The 26,938-nt window shown below is 38.7% G+C and overlaps 1 protein-coding gene across 5 annotated transcripts in view; it reads left to right on the forward strand.

Annotated features, from left to right (window-relative positions):
- The window catches only part of UTRN (utrophin), a 343,691-nt gene that overhangs the window by 213,565 nt on the left and 103,188 nt on the right, over positions 1-26,938 (forward strand). For 4 of the 5 annotated variants that reach the window (XM_063390324.1, XM_063390322.1, XM_063390325.1 and 1 more), the window contains 2 exons: positions 11,731-11,903; positions 17,218-17,374. In XM_063390324.1, coding sequence (XP_063246394.1) covers positions 11,731-11,903; positions 17,218-17,374 — 330 coding nt within the window. Of the gene's footprint in view, positions 1-3,561; positions 3,940-11,730; positions 11,904-17,217; positions 17,375-26,938 lie in introns of those variants that run through there. The other variant, XM_063390326.1, reaches the window with a different exon arrangement.

Consider the following 26,938-nt stretch of genomic DNA (forward strand, 5'->3'; position numbering starts at 1 on the left):
GATGTCTTGACTTGCTGTAACCACCTATTGACCTCTGTGCCCTTTACTTCTGAGTCACACAAGGCAACACTATTCTTTTTATCTTTCTGTTGTCATTACTTGCTGTTGTGAGTCACATAAGATGTATCTATGCTCCTAGTATAAACAACCTCATTTATTTACTCTTAAGGTTCTTGCTGCTCTTTATTTTTTCCATTTTTCTTGTAGGAAAAGAAAAAAAAACGTTTCCCCTTTCTTTAGTTTCCACTCCAAATTCAAATTGTGTTCAGCATCAGAGTTTTCTTGTGTATTTTGCTCATCATCTCAAGTGTGAAGCAAATTCTTTATTGTATACATATTTAATGTTGTTTCACACAGTAATGTCTAAGAGACTTTTATCTTTCCTGAAATTGAACTTTAGAGGTGTGTATAGAATCATCTCTAAATTGATCAGGTATTTTTATTTCAAGTGGAAATGGCATAACATTTTTTCTCCTTAGCTAGTTTTGGTTTCATTGATTTTGCTGGTTCATTTGCAGTATCTTAACATTCAGTTGCTTCTGGATTTATACTTGATAAAAGTAGGGGGGTTTAGTTAATTCTTTGACGTAATAAGGTTTTTGATGTAAAGTTTTGCTATTAGTTTTATAATCTCTGCTTTGTGCCTTGCTAAATGATGAGGCTCTTAGGCCTGGATTTGTGGGGTGTGCTCTGCAGAACCCACCCTTAAAAACAGTTTCTAGCAGATGTGATCATAGTTGTGTCACGGGCTGTGGTGCTGACTATCCTTTTCCTACCATTGACAGAAGTGCTTTGCTTTTGATGGCCCTTGAATTTTGCCATTACTAAGATTATCGATGACTATAAAATGCTGTTTACAGATTGTTTTATTTTTATCCAGTTTTATGTTCTTATTTACGACACATGAGAAAATGCACCAAACTACTCTAATGACAAAAGTAACAAAAAGCTTCACTGTACCTAATCTTCTGCAGCCATACCTTGTTTCTGGTGTCTTAAATTCCCAGTTGTGGGTCTTGGTATCTACAAGAATGCTTTGGAAGGATGCTTTGTTACAGTTGGTGGTGTGCTTGTTTTTAGCTGTAGATTATGTATTTCCATGAGAGCTTAAAGTCTCAGAATGTGAATTTCTTTGGCCTCTAGAATTCAGATATTTCATCTGTGTAATAACTGTAATTTCCAGTATAAAATTTGCATTTTCATTGCCAATAGTGTATGCAGAGCAGTTTTTAAAGAAAATTATGATGAAGCTGATCAAGAAAACTTAAACTTTAGTAGCAATAAGTAATGTAAAGCTGTCTTAAAATGTATGTTGCACTTTTGGTTACGATCTAACATTGTCATATTTACAGAACTGCTGGCTGTGCAGAGGGTATATTAAATAGGTGTCAAAGCTTATTTCAGTTACTTTGTCTTTACATATTCAGAATTTCTCAAATATTGCAGTGTGCGTACATGTGAGAAAGCAACTGAAAAAGTCATTATTCAGTATAATTTTCAAAGCTGTTTCAGTGGAAGCCTTGGTCCAACATTGTGTATATATGTAAATATTTGATAACCTTTTATAGAATTATGCCAAATGTACCTAGTCACCTTAGTGGGTATTTCATTCGCATCTAATAGTGCTGAAAGATCTAGAGTGTATGACTTTATAATGATAAATGAAAATTGGAAAACAAGTTATCTAAGTATGAAGCCTGAGATCAAACATAAAATTAATGTTATGTATTTGGATTCAGTCCTGGAGTTATGAAGCTTCATTATAATCCAACCTGACACCCATTTTTATTTATATGCACTAACATCTCTGAAGTGGATCTAAAGTCTGTTCATTTCCAGTTTGCAAGGGGTTTTTCTCCACGAGCAGCAGAAAGCCTTAGTGTGCAGGGAATAGGATCCAAACTTTGTCTTGAGGAGAAGAAAGGTTTTCAAATAGTGATTCTAGTTATATCTCTTCCAGATTGGTTTTGCTTTTTTGCTCTAATGTGTAATTTTTCCTTCTGTAAGTAGTTAATTTGGAAGCGAATAGTATGTGAATATGATAAATAGGCTTTTTGCTTGCAGAAGCAGTGGAATAAATCCAGACTGTTTAAACTGATCTGTTATATGGGCTATAAAGCTGGTTTGGTTCTGTCACCTTTGGAAAACTTTCCAGAGTTTATTTTGCAAGCACTTCTGCAGTTTGTGTAATATGCCCACATAAAACATCCAGACAGGAGGCAAAGTACAAATAAACCAAGTAAAAATCCTGCTAATGCCAATATTTTTTGCCCCCTTCAGAGTTATTTTGAAAATCCTGGTCCATACCAGATATACCAGTATAATCCACTAGCTCAGAATAATTTTAGAGACAGTTTTGCTACTGGTGAATTCACTGGTACTTCATATGATGGTTGGATGCAATAACACAAAAGTAAAAGCAACATGTGATACCCAGTGTGTTCATAGGAGAATTAGTTGTAATGGGTTTTGCAAGTGATGGGTTGCTGGTTTGGTTTTAATTATACATTTGCTGACTTGCTGGCAGCTATTACTGAATCTGGTTTTGGTGGTTGAGTAATGCGTGTTTGTGCGGAAGGCATTAATAGCAGCTTAAATAGGCCTTCACATGCACACGGGCTTTCCAGTGGGAATGGCTGGAAATGGAATGATTTCCTCACAGCCACCCATGGGGTGTCAGGTTTCCCGCGGGCGAGCAAAGGCTCATATGGAAAACAATCTGGCTGGCGGAGCGTGCCCTCCTGAGCAGCCCCAGCCCGCCGTGGCTCTGTGCAGCACCGCCTGCTTTACAGCTCCAAAGCTTGCTCGGGGACCCAACAGCCGCTTCTCCCTTCGAGGGGCAGGAAAAGCGGCGAGTGAGGGGTTTTGGTCGGGGTTTCTGCAGCCTCAGGGGTGGTGGTGGTGGTGGTTTTCCAGCAGGGAGGCCTCCAGGAAGGGGGAGTGTGCTTGGCTTCAGAGCAGCACCAGGGCTGCTGGAAGGGAGGATGCTGATTACAATAATAAACAAATGCTGGGGATAGATTACCACACGGCTGTCAGAGCAGGCGGCACCAAAGCAGGAGATCCCCAGCGAAGGCTTTGGAGGTTGCAGCAGGATCCTTTGCTGGATGGGTTTTTTTGCTTGCACAAAGGAAGTTACTTTTTAGATGACTTCTCGTGGGCCGTGGCATTTCTGTGGTGCATCTCCTGTGCAAAGTGAAGAGTGCTGGAGGTGCCTGATTACTACCATAGCAGCACCAGCCCATGGTGCTGGCTCTGAGGAAGGCAGAGGAGAGATGGCCTCCCATCTGGTCACACCACCGTGTTTCCTAGGATGAAGTGTACCTCATCCCATTTTAACTTGGCTGAGAAGTTGGTTTTTGATGCTTTCTATAGACAGAAATTTCTCTGGGAATTTTCTTTTTCCCCTTGAATGGAGCAACGTGGAAGGACGTGTTCCTCCTCTCCACCTGTTGTACACCAGCATGTTATAGCTTCTCTCACTTGGGATCACTGAGACCAACCACTGAGCTTGAGGCCTGCAAGAAGCACTTAGATCCTGCAGGCCATTGCTGAAGTGAGCTGGAGGCAGTCCTGGGGAAGTGTGGAGCCAAGGAGATCCCCACAGTGCCATGAGGCCAGGTCAGCCCTGCGAGGAGCAGCACCCAGTGCCAGCAGCTCACCCCTGGGTGCCCAGCCCATGGGAAGGAGCAGGGACACGGAGACTGTGACGATGGCACTGTGTGAACTGTTCCCAGGGGAGCACAGCCCAGGAGGAGGACACACACTGGAGCGCTTGGAGCAGTTTGACACTCTGTAGGTGGAAAAGGAGAGAAACTTTTTTTGAAGGCTATAGACTTGGCTTGGAGGACGCACCAGGAAAATGTAGGCTTCGGGAGACGCTTAATGATGATTGGCCTGAACTTCAGCTTACGCGAGTTGCTGGCAAAATTTGAAAAGGTATGATAGGCACTTGCACACATGCCTTTGAAAAAGGCTGTGTATGTCTTGGAAAATTACACAGTAAATAAATAGGCAGGTTGATATTTAACTTAGGTTTTCTGTGTTGCTGTTTATGTTCTTACGTGCACTCTGTTTATGGAAATCTAATGTTGCTTATCTTCCTCATTTCAGGTTCTACAAAATTAGCTTTAGAGCATGTCCTCTGATTGTGGGCATTTTTATTTTTTTATTTAATTAATTAATTTTAAATTCCAAAGGAAATGAAGAACAGTTTGGTCTTTGCTAAACAAAGGGTATAAGGGGACATTACAGGTTGCCTGTGACCTTGTTCCACTATTGACATAAAGCAAGTGCTCTGGGGTTTACTGTTAAATGTAGTTGAGTGTTATTTTAGTTGAACTGGAAGCTCTCATGATAGCATTTATAAGTAGGATTATTTCCAATGAATATGCAATTTTCCCACTGTTCCATCAGTTCTTCTTTTATTCCAGCTAGTTACTCTTTCTCTTATCAGGTTGTTTGGTAGCAGTAATGCTTAGAGGCAGGAGATTTGGCTTTGCAGTATTTGTGCTTATGAGCAAGAGACATGAGAATGTTAAAGAACAGATTGTTTTCATCTATTTGTCAGCACTTCTAGTGAAACCTCTTTTGCATGTTTGTAACCACTGTTAGATTTGCTTTGTCTTTTTTTCACCATACAAACTTCCTGTATCCTGTAAGACCACAGTATGTAACAAAATACGAAGTAGTTTTTTTACAAATTAAGATAAAACACCTTAAAATGCGGTTCCATGGTAGGAAAGCAGTTTTTAAAGCTTGATTCCAAAAGTAGCCAAGAGTAACAGTAAAAGCATTTGTGATCTGATTTCTTCACTCTGTGGGTCACTGGCTTCTCTCTTGGCCCCAGTCTGTCATCTGGGCTTCACTCTTTCCTTGTAGCTGCTGCTGTGGTAGCCTGTAAAGATAAGGACACGTGCATAAGGACTCTGAGATGCTTCATGACTTCATTAAGAGAAAAGTTTTTAACCAGTGTTTCTAATATTTTATGAATCATACAAGCCCTGGTATTTGCAAGCTCCAGGCCCTCCCCCGTGACTTTGAATATTCTAGTGTTTATCTTAAAGAAACTGATCATAGCACTTCTCACCAAAACCAAAACTTAGAGGTCTCACAGCTCTGCTGTGTTTTTTTAACTTGAAGCTTGCTGTGAAATTTTGTTGTCTACTGTGCTGAAATTTGTAGTGCAACATAAAAGGATACTTTGGTGCTGGAGAAGGTTAACGTTTTATTTGGTGGACTTTGATCACAAATTTTGAAACTTTAGTCGTTACTTACTTAGCAAGTTATTTTTCTTTTCTTTTTTAACAAGATCCCCTCCTCTTCTGCTTCATCTGTCCCTCTTATGATTCCCCACACACCCATCCTGTCCTTCCTGAGGTATTTGCTGCCAGGAGAAACAGCGTTATGACAGTGATTCTGGCTTGTAAGCTACTTTCAGCTCTCTGGATTCATTAATATATGTTCTGCAGAGAGAATTATGAGTGCTGTTACTGTGGTCGTAATGCAGAAGCCAGATGGCATTTGCAGAAGCTTGCACGGCACTCCCTTCCTATGCACAAGCAGAGTCACATTACATTGCAGTAGGCAGCGCTGCTTTGGCTTTGTTCCATCGTAATTATGTGACTGCTGGAATTAGTATTAACACATTTGTGGTGCCCCTCAGATGTTGAGTCTGTGCCATGCAATGGAGCCACAGAGGTTGTTGAAGGCGTTCTCAGCCTTCCTGTAAGTGTATCATCATTCTTGTGATAAAATGAATCTTTAACTACACCATATGTCACCTCTTATGGTACTATCCAAGAAGCTTAAGTGCAAGTCAACTTTATAGAAACTTGGTGTGTTGGTACAGGGCTCTTGGTAATACAAGCCTTTGAAAATTAGAAGTGAAAAATATCCCAAAGATGGGTTTTCCCAAAAAAAGTTCTGTTTTTTCTTCATGAAATATCTGAGGGTTTAAGTAGTAAATTAATTTCTGTTGTATCAACAGCAAACTGCTTTGTAAACTGCTTTGATCTTACACTGTGGTCGCAGTGGCTGTAGTGAAATGGTGTTGTCTGTGTAGGACACTTGAGAGAGATCTAATGTCCACTTTATACACTTCTGGCCACGGTGGATTTAAGATAATGGCAATTCCATCTAAGAGTTTTCAATGTGTTCTGCTACTTCTGAATGTGAATTCATTGCAAATGGATTGCTTAAGAGCAACTGCTACTGCAGGAAGGCCTCTGAAACTGCAGATGGGATGAGCCTTTCTAAAGGCATGACTGTTCTCTGACATCAGAGAAGAGACTTCCTGGATGAGATTTTTTTAGCCATCGTTTTACACAAATATATCTTTTTCCCAGCTACCCCCCAGCATTTTAAGGCTGAGACAAATAAAAGTCCAGTTTCTTTGTCACAATGGCCACTTTCATACATCTCTATCTTGCTCTAATTCTTACTCCTTCCTTAAGACTCATCAGAAAGTGAAAAGCTCCAAGTAAAGCAGAAGCTAAAAGGAATATCTGCCACAGCAATGTTCCCAGAGGCAGTTGGCAGCTGCAGGTAAAATGTACCTGGTTCAAGATAAACTAAGCAATCTGCAATTAAAAAAAAAAAAATCCATTCCTTTGCTATGTGCTGTGAGACCTCAAAGAACAATGTTCTGGCTGTTGTCTGTGACATGCAGTTATGTCCTTTGGTTGGCACTGACATTTTTCTTCCAGCTGTTCCAGCTGGAAGATTTTTCTGCAGGTGCTTTGATGAGCAGACATTTCTTCCTGACCTTTGAAAGAGGCAAGTGCAGCATTTCTGTAACTGTGTCTTAGCTGACTTGAACATTGTCAGGGAAGGCAATGGGCAATCATTTTCATGGGACTTGGAATTCTCTGCACCTCTTTCACTCACAGACATGATCTGTATTGGATGCAAGAAGTACAAAACTGTTCTGGCAAAATAGCCTGGAGCAACTTTTGCTAGGGGAAATGCAATTTTTCAAGCTGATTTTCATTTATGAAGAGTCAACTTCAACCCCACTGGTTCCTTTTAAGATAAACATGTGGATTGAAAGCCACAACATATGGCTTGTCCCTGGGGATTAAAAGGATGTAGCACTCTGTGTGCCAACACAAGATGCTACCAGGCTTGTTGCACAGCATCAGCATTGTACTTGTATGTCCATTTCTTGCAAGCCATATGTGGTTTGTATGGCATAACTTGCCATCCCTGATATATGGTCAGATGTTTATGAAAATTCAGTGGGCTTCTGTTTCCTAATAAATATAAAAATAATTGGAGTGTAATGTAGCATTTTGCTGTGTATAGTGGGTTCAAAAAGCTTTGTAGTAGAACGTTGATGAGTCCTGCCTTTAAACCATCTATGGAGCTATGATTTGGTACAGAATGCTGTTGATTCTTGAGAGACTAAGTTGAGTTTTTTGTCATATTTGTAAGAAAAATTTCATTAAGGTTTCTTGATAATAAAATTTTTAATACTTATTAAATACTTATTTAATACTTACTTAAAACATACTTATTTTCCTTACAAAATAATTTCCCTGTTTTAGATCCTTGTATTATTACCTCAGCATTTTTAATACTGAAAATTCAATACAGTAACATTTTGTATATTTTAAAATGCATCACTGCTTCTACTTTAATTTGGCCATGGAGTTTTCTTTCATTAGTTGTGATTTTATCTTCATTAGTTGTGTTTTTATTGTCAACAGAAATGTTTGGGCCCTATAAAAAGGGAAATACTTTGCCTGTGTTGCAGTCTTTGCTGGTATATTGCCAATACAGACAAACAAAATCTAAAGTTTGAGTAGAAATTAATCTGTTAATAGCTTAGAGGGTTGCAGAGTGAATTAGAGGCCCTCTGAAGTCATCATTTAGTAAAGACATATCATGGGAATGATGTTGGTTTGGCTTGGAGTTTTTTTGCCTTTTGTAAAGTAGTGATAGTTTCCAAAGGACAATTATGCCTAATGCTGTAAGCGCTTTTAACATATCCTTGCAGTCCATAAGAGAGAAAGAAAAGGTGAAAGTTTAATAGCTGGTTGATCTTGGAGTTGGGCTCATAAGTTGGATTCTGTTCCAATCTTTGTCATATACTTTCTTTTACCCAGGGCATGTCACTCCAGTCTGACTTGGGGCTGTTCTAGTAGCAACTTCAAAGAGAGTCAACTGTGGGTTTGGGTCCTTTTCAGTATTGCCATCTGCAGCCTTACTGAGTGGCACATTTTTATACCTTCTTTAGAGACACATGCTCTGCAGTTGTCATCACATGATCACTTAGATTTTATTTGGTCGGAGTTAAAGGAAGAAGTAGGTTTTTTTGTTATAGAGGCAAGGTTTAAAATGAAATCCAAACATCAAATGAAAACTTGAATTCTGCAGAAAGAAAGATAAAGAGGGAGAGAAACAAAGAAGTCAGAGAAGATTCAGAATGGAAATGGAATTTTGAAATTACCACACCAAAGTGGAAACAGGCTGCAGTTTCATCTTAATACTTAAAAGGAATTAAGGGAAGTGGCAATGTTTTAATAGTCTGGCTCGGGTTAAGTTCACATCTAAATGCCAATCTAGTTATTTCTTCTCCTTTCTGTCTTTCAAACTTTGAAGCTTTCACCTTGAGTTATTCATAGGATAAATTCTTTCCTCAAAAAACTTTCTTTTAATTTAGGGCATTAATCCTGCGAGCAGTTGCATGTGAACAAAATACATTGACCTCATACAATAAATTATCAGTTCCGTCTAACAGATAGATGCACATAAATATTTGCAAAATATGGTATCTGTGGTAGTGCCTCCAAAAAAAAGTTGATAAAGCAAGAAGATATTTTCTGTTTATAGTGTATTTCTTTAGGGTTTTGGGGTGGGTTTTTTTGTTTTGTTTTTCTTTTCTTTGACCCTTGATTTGTTTTTTGTGCACTGGGAGTCTACTGTGAGGCAGATCCCTTAAGCATTGGGCTAAGAGCAATGATGGAGTTTCACAGTTGTATCCCCCTATGTGGCAAAAGCAAAAGAAGTTTTCCCTTTTCTCCTGCATTCTCCAGTGTGTTGCCCTTGTGATTCTGAATATGGGATCTTCCATGTGATAATAGGGGACTATTTGGACTTTCTTCCAAAGTATTGCAAAATTGAAAGTGGATTAACTCTTACTAAAATTAATCCTCACTGGGGCCTGAGCAGGCATAATCAACTTTTTCCATCCATGTTTTGGCACATAGAGGACAATGGAGAATCAAAGACCATGAAAAAGCCAGGAGAAAGAGAAATAATGGGTTAGGAGGAACATAAATTGGGAGGTTTACAGAATGATAGTCCTTTCCACTTCAAAGAAAGAAATTTGAAGGAAGGGCAACCACATGTTTACAAATAAGAATTGAAGTACTTTGATAAGACAGTGAATAGAGGGGAGTACTACCAATAGCTACTAATTACAGCAGTCTTAGGATAAGATGGGAGCCTATCATCCAGAAGACAGTACCTGAATAAAAATCTAGATGTTTTACATCATTAGTGGAGAATAACTAACTTATTGTGTCCATTTCTTGCCATTGGTCATTTTTCACATCCCACTTTTCTGCTCTGCTTCTTCCATGCGCACACTGATGTGGGTATGTTATTTGACTTTCTCTCCATCTTTTCTTTGAGGACTCTTACAAACTCACATTCATTACCTTTATCAATCCTGTTGGGTTATCTACCAGCTAGCAGTGGTTTGTTGGATTTTTTTACCTGGAAAATGGAAATCAGAAATGAGAGAGAAGTTAATTATGCAACTTCATTCTTTGAACTGAGTTGTCTCAACATGGTTATTACAGATGGGACTCAAGAATATGAACAGATTTATTGTACCTTAATTAATGTAACATGATGACTGGAAAATACAGCAATCAAACTTGTTGTGAATTAAACATTTTTCAGCATGCATGCTGAATTGTCCTCTCAAGTAAAATCAAAGAATGCTTTATGAAGGTTCTAGAATGAATGGATTTACAATTAATATTGTGGTTGTGGGATGGAAAATTAGAGATCAGTTGTTTTCAATGAAGTTGTCATTTATGACTTTGAAGAGGCAAAGAGAAAATTTTTGCACAGATTGATTGCAGTTAGAATTGTGTCTAGTGTACAGTGGTTGCATCTCTTGCTGTGTGGGATGGAGCTGGGTTTCACTGCACCTGCATGCATGTTGGGGTTGTAACAACAGGAGCTGCAAATGTTTTCAGATAAGTATCTAATCCACCTGATGACTCTGCCGTCTTATTTGGGTTGGCTGATCATCAGACATTTCCATTTTGTTTTTCCCTTTTAAATGTAATTTTTGTTTGTTTTTCTGTTTAGACTGGTGATTTTTATCAGGTTGTTTTAAAGATAGCAAAAGTGCCTTTTTACCTGCTTTAAAGGAGTGAATGTTAGGGCAAAGAAAGGTAGTTGTCCAAAGTCACACAGTAGCTCTTCTGGCCAGAGCTTCACCAGTGCCTCCTTCCCCACTGCCCCATCTCTCCTCCCCCCACTTCTTCACCAATATCCTGACTTATTTGGTTTTTTTCCACTAACTCAAGGAAGCCGTCATACTCTCTCAAATTCATGGCTACTTTTCCACTTCAATGTGTGTATGTGGCAGCAGGAATATATCTTTATGATGGGGAGGTACATAAGCCCCCTCCTTTTCTGCTTCTGGGAACAGATGGTGATTACTGAGGAGTTGATTGGAAGAATAAAAACCTTTAAGGAATTTCAGTTATTTGATTTCCTCCTTTGCAAACGAAGTTTATTTACATCTGCATCAAGTTCCTGTCATAATCTTCGTTGATTAATCCTATTGAGACAGCCAGTACACCTCCTGGCTTTCCCTACATTTACATTGCTTTATTGGAGTACAGATAGATGTATGGATGCCAGAAACCATTGGTGGTGGTGCAGGAAGTTTTGTTTGCTCTTATGTGTTTTAACAATAATACTGTGCTCAATTAGATGAGGACAACATCTGTAATGTGTTTCTTAAGGCAGATGGTTAATGAGAGAATAAAATGTGTTTAATTTCTAAGGGGAGGAGAAATGAATCAACTGAATGGAAATCACAAGCTTTTCTTTTTCTTTTCAGTATTTACTATGAAATTCAGATTATAATACATCCTGCCATTTTGTGTCTACCTCTCCACATATTCAGGCCATAATGTAATGTAGCTTAATTATGAAAATGGACTTTTTGTTGCTGTAACCATTTTAGTTACAGATTTTAGTTAAATGCTTTCATTATGTGTGACCTAAACTACTAGATAAAGGCTGCATTTCACTAGACTGTAAAGTTTCTAAAATGTTTTGTTTCGAAGAAGAAAGAGATGACATAGCTAAGGCTGAATCTGTGTAATTTCTGGAGAGGAAACGAGTTGTGGTGCGTTTGCAAATGCCACACTGTGTGAAATGCGTGGGCGAACAGGAGACAGTTACCTTCAGTGCTACAAAACACAACATCACAGAACTTGGTGTTTATACTTCTATTACCTTTTTCACAACCTTGGACGACTTTCAGACTCTTTTTCTCTTTCTTAAGAAAGCTAGACCTTTTGAAGTGACTTTATAGGATTGCAGTTTTTCTCCTGTGCATCTTTTATCAGAGCCACCCAAGAAAGCTGGAACATATGCTCTGTCCTAGTGTTTAGGAGTACTCATTAGAGTCAGCTCTCCACTCCTCCACTTACTTACAGAACTATGTTTGAACTTTTCTTGCTGGTATTTCAGGATATCCAAGCTGAGATTGATGCCCACAATGACATCTTTAAAAGCATTGATGGAAACCGACAGAAAATGGTGAAAGCCTTGGGAAACTCTGAGGAAGCTGCTCTGCTCCAGCACCGGCTTGATGACATGAACCAGCGCTGGAACGACCTGAAGGCAAAGTCAGCTAACATCAGGTGAGTAATGAAAACATCAAGGTATGATGGGACATTTTTCCTGTCTTCTAAGAGGCTTGACAAATATGACCACAGCACTGAAATGAAATATCTATCCTCTTTCATGAAGGACCCCCCAAGTGCAAAAATAGAAACTTGGTGAACTTGTTCACCAGGTAGGCTTAACTACTTGTTTTGTCTCCAGAGCTTCAGAGTCGTAACTTGCTGACCTTGTACCAAAATTTCCAGAAAGTGCATTGAGTCTTTCCGTGTTGTAAATCAATGGCAGTGTTAGTGAAATAATTCTGCAAACCTGCCATTACTTTGAGGAGAAATCAGGAGTTGCTTGATGGTTTTGTTTTTACAACATTTTGGTTTTGAAATTACTAACTTAATAGAACTTGCATCTTAAATATCTTACTCATTTAATTAGTTTTGAATTATTAATGTCTGCTATTCCACTGAATTTTTTTTAAAGTACGTATTAATTTAAGATCATTTTGCAGTTTTCTGACCCTATCTGTGCCAAGCTCAACTGTAGTAATTGTTAAATCTTTGTGATGCCATTTTTGAAATAGATACTCCCATATTCATGATTGAATTAAACTCTACATGAAAATGAATTGCATAGAAAATAACTTCTATAGCTTTTAATTGCAACTATTTGCTTGGTTGGTTTGAGAAAACCGTTCTTTTAAAAGAAAAGAACAATGTTGAACATTCATATGAATATTCCAAAGGCCAGGAAAATAGCCGACCTTGAAATTTAGGCACAAGAGTTTGAATGAGTGAAATAGAGTGGAAATGTCATATTTACTTTTCATATCCACTTATCCCATCACCCGCCTTCTAAACAGTTAAATGAAACAGGTAAATCAACTCCTTGAAAGCCCACAGTCAGAGCTTGAACCCAAAGAACCAAGCATTTTGTTGTGGGGGCTTGCAGAGACTGGCTCCACTGCATACCCAATTTAATGCAAGAGCTGTTGGACTTGAGTTGTTATGAGCTCTATTCACAGGTCTGTGTGAGAGAAAGACAAAAGCATGCTCTTAAAAGAATAGCTTATCAATTGTGGAGTCCTAGCAAGAACCATTGGGTTCCTTGGTCATTCCTGGGGTTGGTAATAATTTTGGAGAAATGGATGGCGATGAAAAAGAGCCTTCAGGCCACTCATCTGGTACAGCTATGAGTTCCAAGGCTGTAATACAGAAAGACCAATTGTGCAGTCAGTCCTCAGAAATTGGGAATACATTTTCTGAATACAGACCCATCTTTCCTGTGCTTCATAGATATGGCATGTGTATCCCACTGGGCAGAATTAATGTGGCTCTGCTGGTTCCTGCAATGCTGCAGAGCCACATGTGGCCTGAGATCGAAGTGGAAGGCAAGAAATAAAATACTGGTGTAAATCTAAGACAAATAAATTAACCTTTCAAATCTCAGTCATTACTGAAAAAAGCATAGTATTTCTGAGTACGTATATTTTGCTCTGTTCTTTGGTTGCAGTTTGCTTTTCTAATTTGTGCAAGAGTCTTGAAAACCTTCATAGGGAGGCAGCAAAGCACAGAACTGATATGAAGTCTGCCTTCAAGTTTTGCTTTCTTGGTGTGTCTTTTTACAAGGATGAATTGAAAAGCATGGATGGATGACTCTAGTGAGAACAATATGTAACTTGTAGGTGCTAGGACTGAATAATGAAAAATCTGATTGTTTTGTTATGGGTTTTAGCTTGGGATGGTGCTTCTAAATTAAATTTTCTGTAAGCTTTTTAGAATATTTTCAGGTATGTGTACATTCTGATTATGCTGATTTTTAATTGGTGAAAGTACTGCTCTCCCAAACAGAGATAGTATGGGTTTTTCTCATGACATCAGTCCTCAGAGCTGGTGGTGCTATTCACTGTGTTGAGTCTGCTTCTCTGCTACTGAACTGTAAAGGGAGTTCCAAACTGGAAAAGCAGCTCTGTTCTGACATTTTTTTAAATGCATGGAAGCTGCTTAAACCTGTACTTGTAGTGTCTATGATGCTACACCTCTCCTCATGAAATTATTTCTTTTTTAATATGTATCTTATTTCCAAGAAGAAAATTAAGCTGCAGACTTGTGGGGGTCTGCTTTTAAAGCCAGATGCTAAGGGGAGATTCTTTTCTCCTGGGGCAGGAGGAGTGAGGATGTCAGTGTTTGGGGGAGGGTAGAGGTAAAAGTAAGAGAGAAACAGAAAAGGAGTTTCTGTTTCTCTATATTCGGACCACCCACCAATCTTTTTTTTTTATTCCATGTGTTCCCTTGTTGCTCAGCGGGAAAAGTGCTACCTCCATAGCAGAATCAAAAATGAGGAGGTCTCCAGCTGAGAAGAGAGCCTCTCTGGGTCAGCAGAAAGGGAGTTGTGTCAGAGTTGCTGTTTCCTGGATGATTCCAGCATGGGCAGAGGGAGGGAGGGTTCCTCTCAGTCTGGTCAGTTGGATGGGAGCATCTCTGTGTTCTTCAGGTTCATCCAGGATTCCTTTAGGACTGCTTTTGCATACCTGGTGGTTGCTGCTGGTGAATGTTTGTGCTCCAACTCATGCTCAAAAACAACCATCTATAACTGATCTCTACTTTGATTAGAGCAGATTCTTAAGCCACCACTTCACTTGGTAAATCCCCGAGTTTGCCTATTCATTTGTCACATAAGCTCAAACACCTGAAGCTTTGTTTGCAGGCTGTTTATCAGTAGAAGTACCAATTCCAAAACAAAGGCCAGAAATCCTGACTCAGAGAACAGAAAAGCCCAAGAAACATTTCAGAACTTCTGCATAGGTTATCTTCTGTCTCTAATAATGTCTGTATGACAAATGTAAACATCATTCTAAAACTTTACACTGAAAAGCAATTTAAAGCATATCTTGACTGTCTTGCTCCTGTGCAGCATTTGCTTTGAATGGAGTTTACTGAATGTGTGTTTTGCTCCCCAGAGGAATTGAATGCTTGTGTCTTCTCTTCAGCTGCTGTATCATCTTCCTTTCACTTTCAGTATTGCTTTTGATGAGATTAAAGGGTAGTATTCTGGAAAAATCCAGCCTGATGTGATGAGTTTCTTCCTGTGTATTTTTTCCCTTTTTAATGTCTCTCTTTGGGATGTTAGGTCACTTTGTGCTCAGTGAAAAATTTTGAAGTCCCTGCTGGTGTGGTCCATTTCCTCTCCACCTTTTACTGCTCTACCTCTGCAGGTTAACTCGCACTGGACTGTGAAACCATGTGCTTGTTAGTGTTATTTTTGGTATTGACATTAATTTGGTGTGTACACAATTACTAAGTGGTAAATTACAATGCATTTAATCCTGTAACGTATGCCAAATGATTCACATGAATATCAGATTAGTTTTTTTCATTATTAATATTATTGCACTGTATGTTAAATAGTGGTGAATCACGGTTTAATTGTCCTTTATCTAGATGCACGAGTTTTTCCCCTCCTTACGAATCTCAAACTTGTTTTGCATACAAGAATTCCACTAAATAATTAGAGCAGAATCTTGAAGCTTCAGAGTATGCCAGTTTTTAGAGGCGAGCACTGCTTATATGTGCTAGAAACAGTAATAAGTCATGATGAATAGAGATTTCACTATCAAATGTACAGAAAGCTATAAATCTGAACATTTTGATTGTAATTGGTACTAGAAATTCTCAAAGATATATATATATATACACACAAACTTTTTTTTTAACTATCTATTGGCAAAACTGTAAATTCAAGTGTGGGCTGTCTTGGCTTAGATGAAAGGACAATGTCTCTCCTCTGCCTGATTAATAAGAAGTGTAATTCTGTTTTCACTTCAAGAAAGAAGGGCCAGTTCTTAAAAATTATCAGGAGAGTGGAGACAGTACATTCCACTCAGAATCTGGTGCCCTGCACACCAAGGCCAACACAACAGCTTGCTTGGGTTTCAGTGCAGGGTGGGATGCTGACTGAGCTGTTTAGGCCTGAGCTACAAGCAGCTTATTGCAATTCAGTGTTGAGATAAAGGTATCAGTGAGAGCAATAAGGGACCATAGAAACCATAACAAACAAAACTGTAGGCAGTAAAATGTCACTTCTAGCAAGTACTTAAATTTTATATTTTTTCTCAAGTAGTTACCTAAGTACTCTCCTTCACAGGAGTGAAGGAGAATAGATTCCTCTTTCTAAAGGTACTTAGTTTATCCTTTTCAGAAATGTGGATTTTTTTTTCTTTGTATTTCCCTCCTTACATACTCCTACTTGACTGCTTTATTGATTCACCTATCCTAGTGTTGCTGGGAGACCTCAGTGTGGCCAAACCTAAGCTTATGTTGAAGTTAACCTTGCAGCACATGATCCCTTCAATCCAAATGTTCTTGTATCAGCCCCAACATTCACTCTAATGCCATCTGAAATGATAAGACAAGACAGGTGAAAGTTTCTAGGTGTGAGTCACAATGAATCAGGAAAAAAAAAGATAGCCAGCAATGTGCAAAATAGGAAAGGGAATAGAGTTTAACTCACTCATCCTTCAGAAGCAGGGGAGAAACTTGTAGAACTGGTGTCAGGCTCCACGGAAAATCATTCAGCTCTACTTCCCCATCTGTGTGAAGAAAGAAAGTGGTTATTACTGATATAAATTAGGTACCTGTTGGTCTTGAATGATACCATAACAGAATGACTGCAGTAAAAGAGAGGTAGTTGGTCCCTGTTAAAGATTTCTATGCATCTTTTAGGCACTGCAGGGAGAAGACATCATGTCAAGGTATTTTTGAAAATTATAGAAGAAAGATATTGTGGAGTTGGACTTTTTTGTCAGTTAAATTGAGGAACAGATTCAGTGTATTAATTGTCTAGTAACTCAACATTGGTGAAAGATGATTTATTAAGTAACCTATGTCACTGATTGATATGTTCAGCAGCACAGGCAATTTGCTGTTGATCACTGCTGGTAGAACATGCTGGATTTTGCTTCTAGAGAGTCAAGGTCCTGGCATGAAAGAGTTCAGTTTTGCATTGCTTTAGCTCACAAAGTGATGCTTGTGCTTGTTGCACAACAGTGGTGGAGTTACAACAAAACACAGGATTTTATGTTGCTTAGACATGCAGTGTTCAAGGTTTTAGATGAGTTAAAGCATCAGGGATATAATTGTCTGTGTTCCCTTGTTTCTCCTCTGCTGATTTTGATTTACTGTGCAAAGTGTTCTGAAATAGAGGGTTTTTTTAACACAAAGTAGCTTTGCAGTTAAACACTTGAAATGTTCTCATTTTACTGATGCAGTAATTTTGTTTATTGTTTTCCCATGCTGGTTTTGCCATTCAGGGATTTAAAGATGCTGTTATGCTGTCTCACAGGGCTCACTTGGAGGCCAGTGCAGAGAAATGGAACAGATTGCTGACATCCCTGGAAGAGTTAATCAAATGGCTGAACACAAAAGATGAGGAACTGAAAAAACAAATGCCTGTTGGAGGGGATGTTCCAACCTTACAGCAGCAGTATGACCACTGCAAGGTAATTTGCTTAAGTCTTACAGATATGCTGCTGTGAATTATAGAATGAAGCAAATTTTTGTACAGGAGAAATGATGAATATTTCCTAGTGACTAATTTCTATAAAAAAGCTCTAGGTCTCCACCCATTTTGCTTACTCGCCTTGCCCAGTAAAGCAGAACTGAGATGCACTATAAAATTTCATCTAAAGAATTTTTGAGACATATGTTCAGTCTGAACACTTTTTTCTTTACTGTTCTTTGATGTTTTGTGAATCCTAATGGGGGAATCTGTTATTTTACTCTAAAAGTTCAGGAAGGCATGCAGAAGTAAGATGTGACCAAGAATCATAAAAGCAAAGATGAATGTAAATTCAGTAAAATCGTGAACAGTGCCTTTCTACAGGTTACTAACTCACCAGTAATGGCAGCACCCTACCCATACACATTTACACTGCAAGGGTGACTCAAAACTATTTTAGAGAGCTAAAACTTTTCTGTGCCTTGTACTATTGTATCTATAGCATGCTGTTCTGTTTTTCTGGTTTTGCTTGTCCTGTTCTGGTTCGCACATGATAGACGACTAATTCCTAAATACTTCTTGACAGTAAAAAAGTCACTTGGATCTACGTTTCTTCATTCATGTAGCAGGTAGAGTCTATCTTGCCAATTCTGATCAGTAATCAAGTGAAGATGATTTTGCCATTGGAAAAATTCAGTCTAGTAAAGATGGTTCCATCTCATTTGTTGATCTGTACGGTGTAAATAGGGAAAGAGAACATGCAGCTTTATATAGCTAATTGTATGATGAATATGTTCCCCTCTGCCAACTACACTGGTGTCTTTTCTGTTGTGGTGTTTGGTTGAAGGCAAAATTTGAGTTTGGGAAAACTTACTAATACAAAAATACTTGGAATACTGTGGGGTAGTACAGAAAATGTAGTCTGTCATGAGCAGCACTTTTGCATCTTCACTCCAAAATAGCAGTGCTTAAGGAAATCTGCATACATTTCTCCTTGATTTAGTCTTTTAAAGTAAGTTTATTAGCATAAACTCAGGAACTTTGTTTCTTGAGAGTTCATCTCTTCCTAATCCACTTAAAGTATCACGCTCTGTTTGTAGGCACATCTGCTGTGGGTTTTTTTTATAACAATGAAATGGTGGATTACTAGTGCCAAAGAGCACTAAAAGGCTGAAACAGAGCCAAATATGGTTTTGAAGGAGATCAGTGGGAGGTGGTAGACCTCTACAGGTCATTTTCTAAAGGCTTGTTTGTGTCTTGTGTAGATTACAGTATGCATGTGCATGATAGTAGCAAAATAATACTAGTAAGTGCCTCTCATCTGAAGAACTCAAATTGATTAATGAAACTGGGGCTTTATTCTGAAGTGGAAAAATTTAGTAGTAATGATGCTGGATTGCTCATTTTTTCAGTGAACTGCAGCAGTTTGACAGAGAGAGCACCTCTGGGTTGTTTAATCCTTGCCCTTATGTTTAAAGGATAACTGGTATTTTGTTATGCATCCAGGTTAGGACTCTAGTGAGTGCATTCGGAAGCTTTTGGAGATTATTCTTTCATTTTTCAAAAAGGCATTGTTCTTGCAATGTCACAGTGAGTAATGGATATAGATGTCTGAATCAAGTATTTAATACAAGCTGCATTAATGGTCTGCAACACCATGAAGTTAAAGCAACCCTGAGTGTCACTCTATTTTTTATAGACCTATGCCAGCAAAGGCACTGTGTACACTTGCAGATATTTGTTAGATGATGTCTGGATGACTATTTCCAAGCAGTTACTTTGTTAGGGGTAACCAAGAGATTCCCATGTATCTTGTAATGATACTGTGCTATACCAAATACGAATTATTAGCAGGTGGCATTTCACATTCTGTTGAAGTGTTGTTTATTAGCTATTGCCAGAGGAGGGGAGCTGAGCCACAGCTATCTATTGGTTTGATTCTCATGGCAATGCTTCACTGCTGTTTCTTAGTAGGAGCTCTTCATTCCTTGCTGAAGCTGCAGTTGGCTAATAAACTTGATCAAGCTGAAAAGTTGTGGATTTTTTCAAGTATAAAGTGAAAATTGAAGGGGAAAAAAGGCCCACACCAACAAAAAGCCAACAAAACAAACCCCAAACTTGTTAGAAGTTCTTCTGCTCCCTCAGCAAGGTTAAGTGATTGGTTGATGTGGTTAGGATACTGGATGACGTGTCCTTGGTAGAGGAGCACAGGTTTTATTCCTGTGATTTTTTTTTTTCCCTGTTCAAAACATTATGCCAAAACTGCCCTTTCAGTGGAATTTCTGTAAACTTTACATAATTCCATGTTGTCAGTTACTCTGTGCCTTGTAGTGAGTATTGCTGGCTGGTGTAATTTGTTTTGCCTTTAAGGTGTTCCATTTAGAATACATATCCTGTGTTAAGATGGGAGCTTTCAGTGTTTCAGATTTGCGGTGTAACTGTATCAGATGAATATTGCAGATCTATGACTTGATTTCTGTCGCTCCAAAGAATACTCTCTTTATTCCACCTCTCTCTCATCACTGTCTGTCCTGGTACTTTTTAAAATGTTTCTTTGCCTATGTGTCTTCAAGCATTAAACATCCTGAACATTTCATTTGTAAGATTTACTTTTGATCAAAGGGTTTTTTTTATGATCCCTTGTTGAGTTTCTGCAGCACTATATCAGCTGACCTTGAAAATGTTCTTCCAGGTCTGTTTGTGTGTCTCTGCTCTCCTCTTTCCTTTACTTTCATGCCCGAGTGTAGATTTGAAGTTGTCTTCATGCAAATTGAGCAGTTCAGTACCTCACTTTGTCTCCACTACTCTGTGACCCATTTTCTTCTATTTCCAACTTACTAGCCTGATCTTGTCCTTGCTGACACTTCAAAATGTGAGTGGTAAAACAGTGGCTCAGCTCTGTAAGATGTGCCCTCATGATAGTCCCATCTCCTTCCTTTTATTTTTCTGACTTCTGTTGTATTAGCATTACTTTTTTGCCTCTAGTTACTCAATAATTGTTTTTATTAACCTACTTTTTTGCCCCTCAGGTACAGGAGATGACTTGTTTGCTTCAGCTTAATGACACTAATTCTATTGGCCTTTCCCTCTGTCAGTATCTCCCTCACTCAGTGCTTGGCTTCAGCAGTGCTAGATAGATATGTACAGTATTATCTGACACTTTGGGTTGGCTCACATTGTTTGGGTGCTGCTGAGGTCTGTTTGGACAGGAGGAAATAAATGGTTTGCTGTTTGATTTTTTAAACTTGTTTTTGTTTTAATTATCACTCATTCTTCCATGCTTTAAAAGCAAACATTACCCACAACACTGTTAATAAACTGAATTAGGGCTACTGATTTAGCCTATATTTCCCAGGTTAACAGGAATCTTCCAGGATGTGGCAAATATTTATAGTTCTTTGACAGTTTTTTGTGTTGTTAAGCCAAGCTTCCACCATCTGTAGTAGTTCATAGTCTTTTCACATAATAAATGCTAAGTGAAGTGTATCAGCGAGCACATTCAGTCTGGGTGTTGAGTGTTGCTCTGTGCATTGCAGGGGGCAGGGCAAGAGGAAGCTTAAGCAGCAGTGCATGAATTTCCTATTTTGATTATTTTGCTATTAAATTTGATACATTTTCTCAAAATTTTTTTGCCTTTAAAAGGGGGATTGTGGAGCAAGAAGTCCCAAGAATACTGAAAAATTTGGGACACTCGGAAGAAGTTTAAAAATACCTGAGCTGAAAAGCTGTACATATGGAATGTACCTATATCTGAGTCTACATTCACACTCCAGAAGTGTGGGGCACAGGGAATGATTTATAGGGAAAAGAAACTGAAGGCACTTACGTTTTCAGAGTTTATTGCCAGTTTTTTTTCCATAATTTCAGTTTCTCACTGTTGCTAGTTCTTAGCAGCTGATGTTTCTCTTTCATTCTGTTCTTTACCAGTCTTCCTTATAAATATTTATTTAGGATTTCAGTATGTGTGATGCAAAATTTGATCAGCTGCATAGACAAGGAACAAAACCCCACACCAATTCACCAAAACCAAGAAACCAAAAGCACCACCCCAAGCCTGCTCCTCCCAGCCTCTCTTCCTCAAAAATCCACCCCTACGTGCATATTTTAGTATGCCAGAAAATAAAATCTGCAAAAATACCATGGAAAATCAGTGGGCTGGTTTTATGCATGTGGAAGTTCTTAGAGCCACACGTGTGTACGAGAGGAGGCAGCACAGCTGCTATCACCTTGTTCTTTGGAGATGCACTGAAACCTTTTATATATCTCACTTTTCCGCTGGAAGAGTTTCTGACTGTAGCTTTTTGAAATTATGCTTTTGCTAAAATACAAAGACTCCCTAAAAGCTATAAATCACTGTGGTTTAGATTCCAGAGAGAGAACCAGGACGTTTCAAATTAAGCAGAAATGGGTACCCTCTTGCATAAATCCTGTTGGCATGTGTCTGCATAAATGAACAAATGTCTAGCTAATGCTAAATAATGCATGCATCTTGGATCAAAGAGATGCCTAACTTAGCTTCATTTGAGCTCAGAATGAATTGGCAAAGGACCTGTGAATGTTTGATTGATAATTTTATATCTATGGATAGGTCATTAATATTTTAGATAATCTTCAAGCTTTTTGAGGTTGCTCTCTATGTATTTCATGTTTCAGACTTGTTTTGTTAAAGTAATCAAATAATGAAAGTTGTAGTATTTCACTCTGTTTTACTTAGCTGTTTTCACTTCATCGACAGTGTTCGCATAGCCCTAACTGAAAACCACTTTCTGTGTGTTGTTATCCCTTCAGGGTGCCTGTAATTCTGTTGTTCTCTTTAACAGTGGGAAAAGTCTGTGAGGAAAAAAATCTATTTCTAGCCTTAAACCTTTCTTCACTCTTTCAGTTTGCCTGTCTGACTTTGGGCAATGGGCTTATTCTAAAATTAATTTCTACTTAATTATTCTAGATTTGTTTTTCTGGGATATTTTCTGTATTAAAATCTTCTTCCATATTTGGAATTACTAAATCTATGAATGAAAAGAGAAGCATTAAAGTATTGGTGCTGCTTTAGGCTGTGCTCTTAATTATAGTTTAGAAAGAGCTTTATTAGTTTGTTACTCATGACATAAGACACAAAGCACACAAAATCTCTGCTGCTTAGAGGTGGTCAGCTAAATTGATTGGTCAGTTAATGGGTGGTTGCTTAAACATTAGTTTTGACTACAATATGAGCTAGGAGGGGATAAGAATGGAGAATTAAATGGTCCGAGGTTGGAAGTGGAAAATCAATACAGCCTCTTGCCTAGAGGAAGAGCTGCAACTTGGTCTGATGGACAAGGATGTGATGGAAGCAGGAGCTTGAGCAAGAGGTACCACACTGCTCTGAAGTGGCTCTTTGAAGTCAGGATGTGGTTTCAAAAACTACGTGCTCCATCAAGAGGGGGAATAGCCTTCCCAGTAGTCAATCAGCATTACTAAGGGGTATGAGAGCTCTTTAACTAAATTTGTAAGGGATAAGAGTTTTTTAAGAACTCTTGAAATTTTGCATATTTGAGAGTCCTGAATGTTAATTGTTGGTGAAAAATCTGCTATTGTACTACACTGAAAATTTGTACTGTTCAAGGACAGTACAACTCATTAATCGTTCACTGAGACTTTTCTTTGTGGTGTGTTTAGGAGGAAGAAGTGGAAATTGTGGGTGGGAGTATTTTGTTACAGGAGAGGAAGAGTGTAGTTGATGCCTGAAGTTAAATGAGGATTCTCAAGTGGACAGACTTAAATGCATTGCTCACTAAGGATTTACTTAAACTGATTTGTGTGTTACATGAATGATTCAGGTGTGTGTCACTGCTCTCCTGGGCTTTTTCTCCAGAAGAGAGATGTGTAAACAACAGCACAGCACAAAGAATGAAATGTTAAATGAGGATGCCAGTGCAGTGTATTTTTAACTTTTACAAAAAGAATTGTTTCTCCTGGCTGTATTTCATCTTGTTCCCAGAAGTGTGGTTGTCTTGCGATAAGACAGGAAAGTTGCAACGGATCAGTACTTAAAATAATAAATAACCCGGATAATGAAAGGACAAATTATTCTGTCACTAATGCAGAGTAAAGCAGGTTGTCTCACTGTGGGGAAAGAAACAATTCATAAACATTTTTCCAGTTCAATAAATGAAACATTTCCTTGGGGTTCCCTTTTTAATAATATCATTTTGATGTATACAGCTCACACTGCTCTTTCCTGAGGAACCACTGTCTCATTTGTTTTAATCAAAGACTCCCATATAAATTTTTAGGACCTCACTGGGTCTTTTTCAAACCATTGAATAAAGGAAGATTTGTAGATATCCTCAAAAATCTAAGAGGTCATTCTGACATTGCTGTGGAGGAGAATGCTCTGTCATAAATTAGGCTTACATTGCAGAAACAGCACAGCAATCAGCCTTTCTCTTTGTCCTTAAAATGCTGCGAGGAATTGAGTGCCTGTTTCTGTGTATCTTTTTATTTCACCTCACAAAAGACCACACTAGTTCCATCATTGTTAGTAGTAGCCCATCAACAATTAATGACATCTTGTAACATCTTGATGGGCTGGTATGTAGCAGACATCTGTTTCCCTCCTGTGTCTTGAGCTGCAATACTGTGACTGGCTGTGGCCTGATGTTCAGGGGTGAGCACTGCCAGGGAGGGAATGTGATGGAGCACAAGCACAGCAGTGACTGATTTTTAATCTCCACCCATAAGACAGCCTCTCTGTTCTCTTAGTTAACTGTGTTATTCATCTTGCTGTGTTCTTCTGACTACGTAGATCCTTAGGGAACTAAAGTGACTGCTATTGCATGTGATACTTAGGATGAAGTTGCAGCAATGCAATGTTTGATAATGTAGTACAACATTGGGTTTTTTGTTCAATATTTTTGCTCAATATTTTATTGCCTAATTTTTGGCTGCAGTAGCATATTAAGCAAATTATTTCAGGGACCAGGCAATAAAACTCCCAAGAGCTTTTTTTTCTGAGCTGTAACTGCCCAGAAAAATGCTCATGGATTTCATTTTGTGTATGTTTTTTTAAAAGATCATTGGTGTTTCACTTGCATTTCAAAATGCTGGGTGCTACCTGAAACCTAAGGAGGATAGATGGTAGATGAGCTGCCTCACTGGATCCTAGAGATGGACCGGTGTAAGGAAATGAGACAGGACATTTCTCTGAATGCAAATATTGTTTTTTGCTGAGGTCTGTTTTTCCAAAGGCAGAGAGCCAGGAAAAAACACTGGCACAGTTGCAGTGAATCCGTTTTTTCAGCTGGGGAGTGCAGCTAGAGAGCCACAATAATACAGGGTCCACTGCCATGTTTTTTTCAGATGCTTTCGTAGTGTGTATTAGGGATGAAAACTGTTTGTCCTGCTCATACCTTTCTCAATTTGACACCAATTTGAGGTTCTTTCTGTATAGTCAGTAAAACCAGCTCAGGATTCCTTGATTTCTCTGTGATCTCTTTTGATAAGAAGAAACATACTCTATTTAACAAGGCTGTTCACTTATCACGCGAGGTGTGGACTGGAGTTTGTAGGGATTAATGCAAATCCTATGAACATTTTTATGTAACTGACACTGTTCCATATGAATTTTGTGCAAGCACTAGAGAGTTTTATTTTCTTTCGTCTCATGTTCTCAGTGGGCAGAGTCCCCCGTGCATCGCTGTTTTGGAGAAACTGAATGGAAGCATTACTTTATGATGCACTTCTTAAATATGCAATAAGACAGAGGCTGTTACCACTTTAAAATCCTCCTGAAACTTGCTGCATTTGCAGACAGGGACTGGTGAAGAATATGTTTTATTTTTGGTTAAGAACATCTTAATCTGTATCCTGCTTCTAGCTGCTGCAGACAGATTCTTTAGGGAAGAAGAATATTTATTCTAGTTAACTCCTGAACTCAAGGATCCTCAATCCCTTGATATTACAGTCAGTAATCCACCCTAGGAAGATCACCAATAAATTGGGAAAATTGTGTTTCCATGGCAGCCACCCACTCCTGTTTTCATGCAGATTCTAGAGATTCAGATTCTCTGTTTCCAAATGTATGTACAAAACAGGGGAGAGTATGGGATTCTGCTTTTTCTTACACATTTTATTAGTTTTTCCTTTTTTTTTTTTTTTGCATGTTTTAGAATGCAAGGGTTGTTATGGGTTTAATGGGCAATGTAATCTCACAGGAGGTATTTTGTTCTGTTTTGTTTTCTTTCCAAGAACTCTTAACCATAGCTAATAGTTATTCCTAGACAGTTACCACACATTTGTATCTTCTGACCTGGGTTTCAGTGGATTTCTCTTCTCCTGGGTGGTGGGTCTATGTGGCTGGGAAATTGCTAGGAATGTTACTAACAAGCAGTTTTCTTCTCTGCAGTTTTGGTCTTTCAGCTTTGAATGGCAAAGGGTGCTAAGCCTCAAATGATGCTTAAAGATTTCAGTCTTTCTTTTTAGGGAAGCTGCTGGACATTATGTTTTTGTTAATGTGTTTCCTGCAAAATGAACTCAGTGTTGCACTTCAGAAAGGCCTTACATTGGGTCCAGGTGCCCACTCCTACACCTCGAGCTCCCAGAGGTCCTTACCACTTACAGATTCATCCAGAGTTAGTTGTTTTGGGGAAGAGGTGGGGTCTTTTTTCTTTTTATCAGATTTGGAACCTGAATGCTCATCTTGAGGTTGGTAACATGATTCCTTTCCGTGTGTCATTTAAAGTATTGTCAGTAGTTGTCCGCATCAGAAGACTTGGGGTATGCTGAGCTTCAGTTATTAAGGTACAAGTGCAATTCCTCCATATAGTGCTGTGCCTGGTAGTGTCTGCAGTCATTCCTTGGAGTTACTCAGATGACTTTGTTTTAATCAGTAGGTTACTGAATTTTATGAGCATGGTGTAATTAAGATAGAAAATATTTACTCGAAGAAGTGGCTGTTGGTTGTGGGGGTTGGGTTTCGTTTGGTCTGTGTCATGGTCTTGGCATGGTTCTTTAGGCACCTCTTTTTGTAAGGAGTGCAGTGTTGTCCTCATACATTTACTACTAATGAGTTATTTTACATGCTTGGTTGGTCATCTTATAATTTATTCCCCTGTAATGTGTGAGGACACTTTAAAAGCATCCTGTATAAAACCTAAGTTTTCTCGAGGGTCCTTTCTATCTTGCTTAATGATAGTGTAGCATTATGTCAGCACTAGTAGTGAAGCTACCATGTCCTAAAGTGGTTTCAAGCACTATATATTAACTGGATGTGAAACTTTGGTGCCTGCTCTGCCAAACAGACAATACAAATGCAGTAACTTCTGTGATATGAGCAGCCTTTTCTGGTTCTGCAGTGAATGAACATCAGCCTTAATTCTACTTTTTGACAGTCTGAGATGCCATGCTATCACTGACACGTGACTGTGCTGTTAGGTGGTTGTTGTTGGATATCCCTACATCCTGTTTCTCTGTAGGACGGATTTTGAGGGGATATGGGAAGCTGAATAGTTCTTCTGAATTCCCAGCCACTGAGGGCCCATTCCTTAAATGAACAGGCGTAGCGTGTGGTGAGAGAGAACATTTCAAA

This window comes from Prinia subflava, chromosome 2 (genome assembly GCF_021018805.1).
Source record: "Prinia subflava isolate CZ2003 ecotype Zambia chromosome 2, Cam_Psub_1.2, whole genome shotgun sequence".
NCBI classification, from domain to species: domain Eukaryota; kingdom Metazoa; phylum Chordata; class Aves; order Passeriformes; family Cisticolidae; genus Prinia; species Prinia subflava.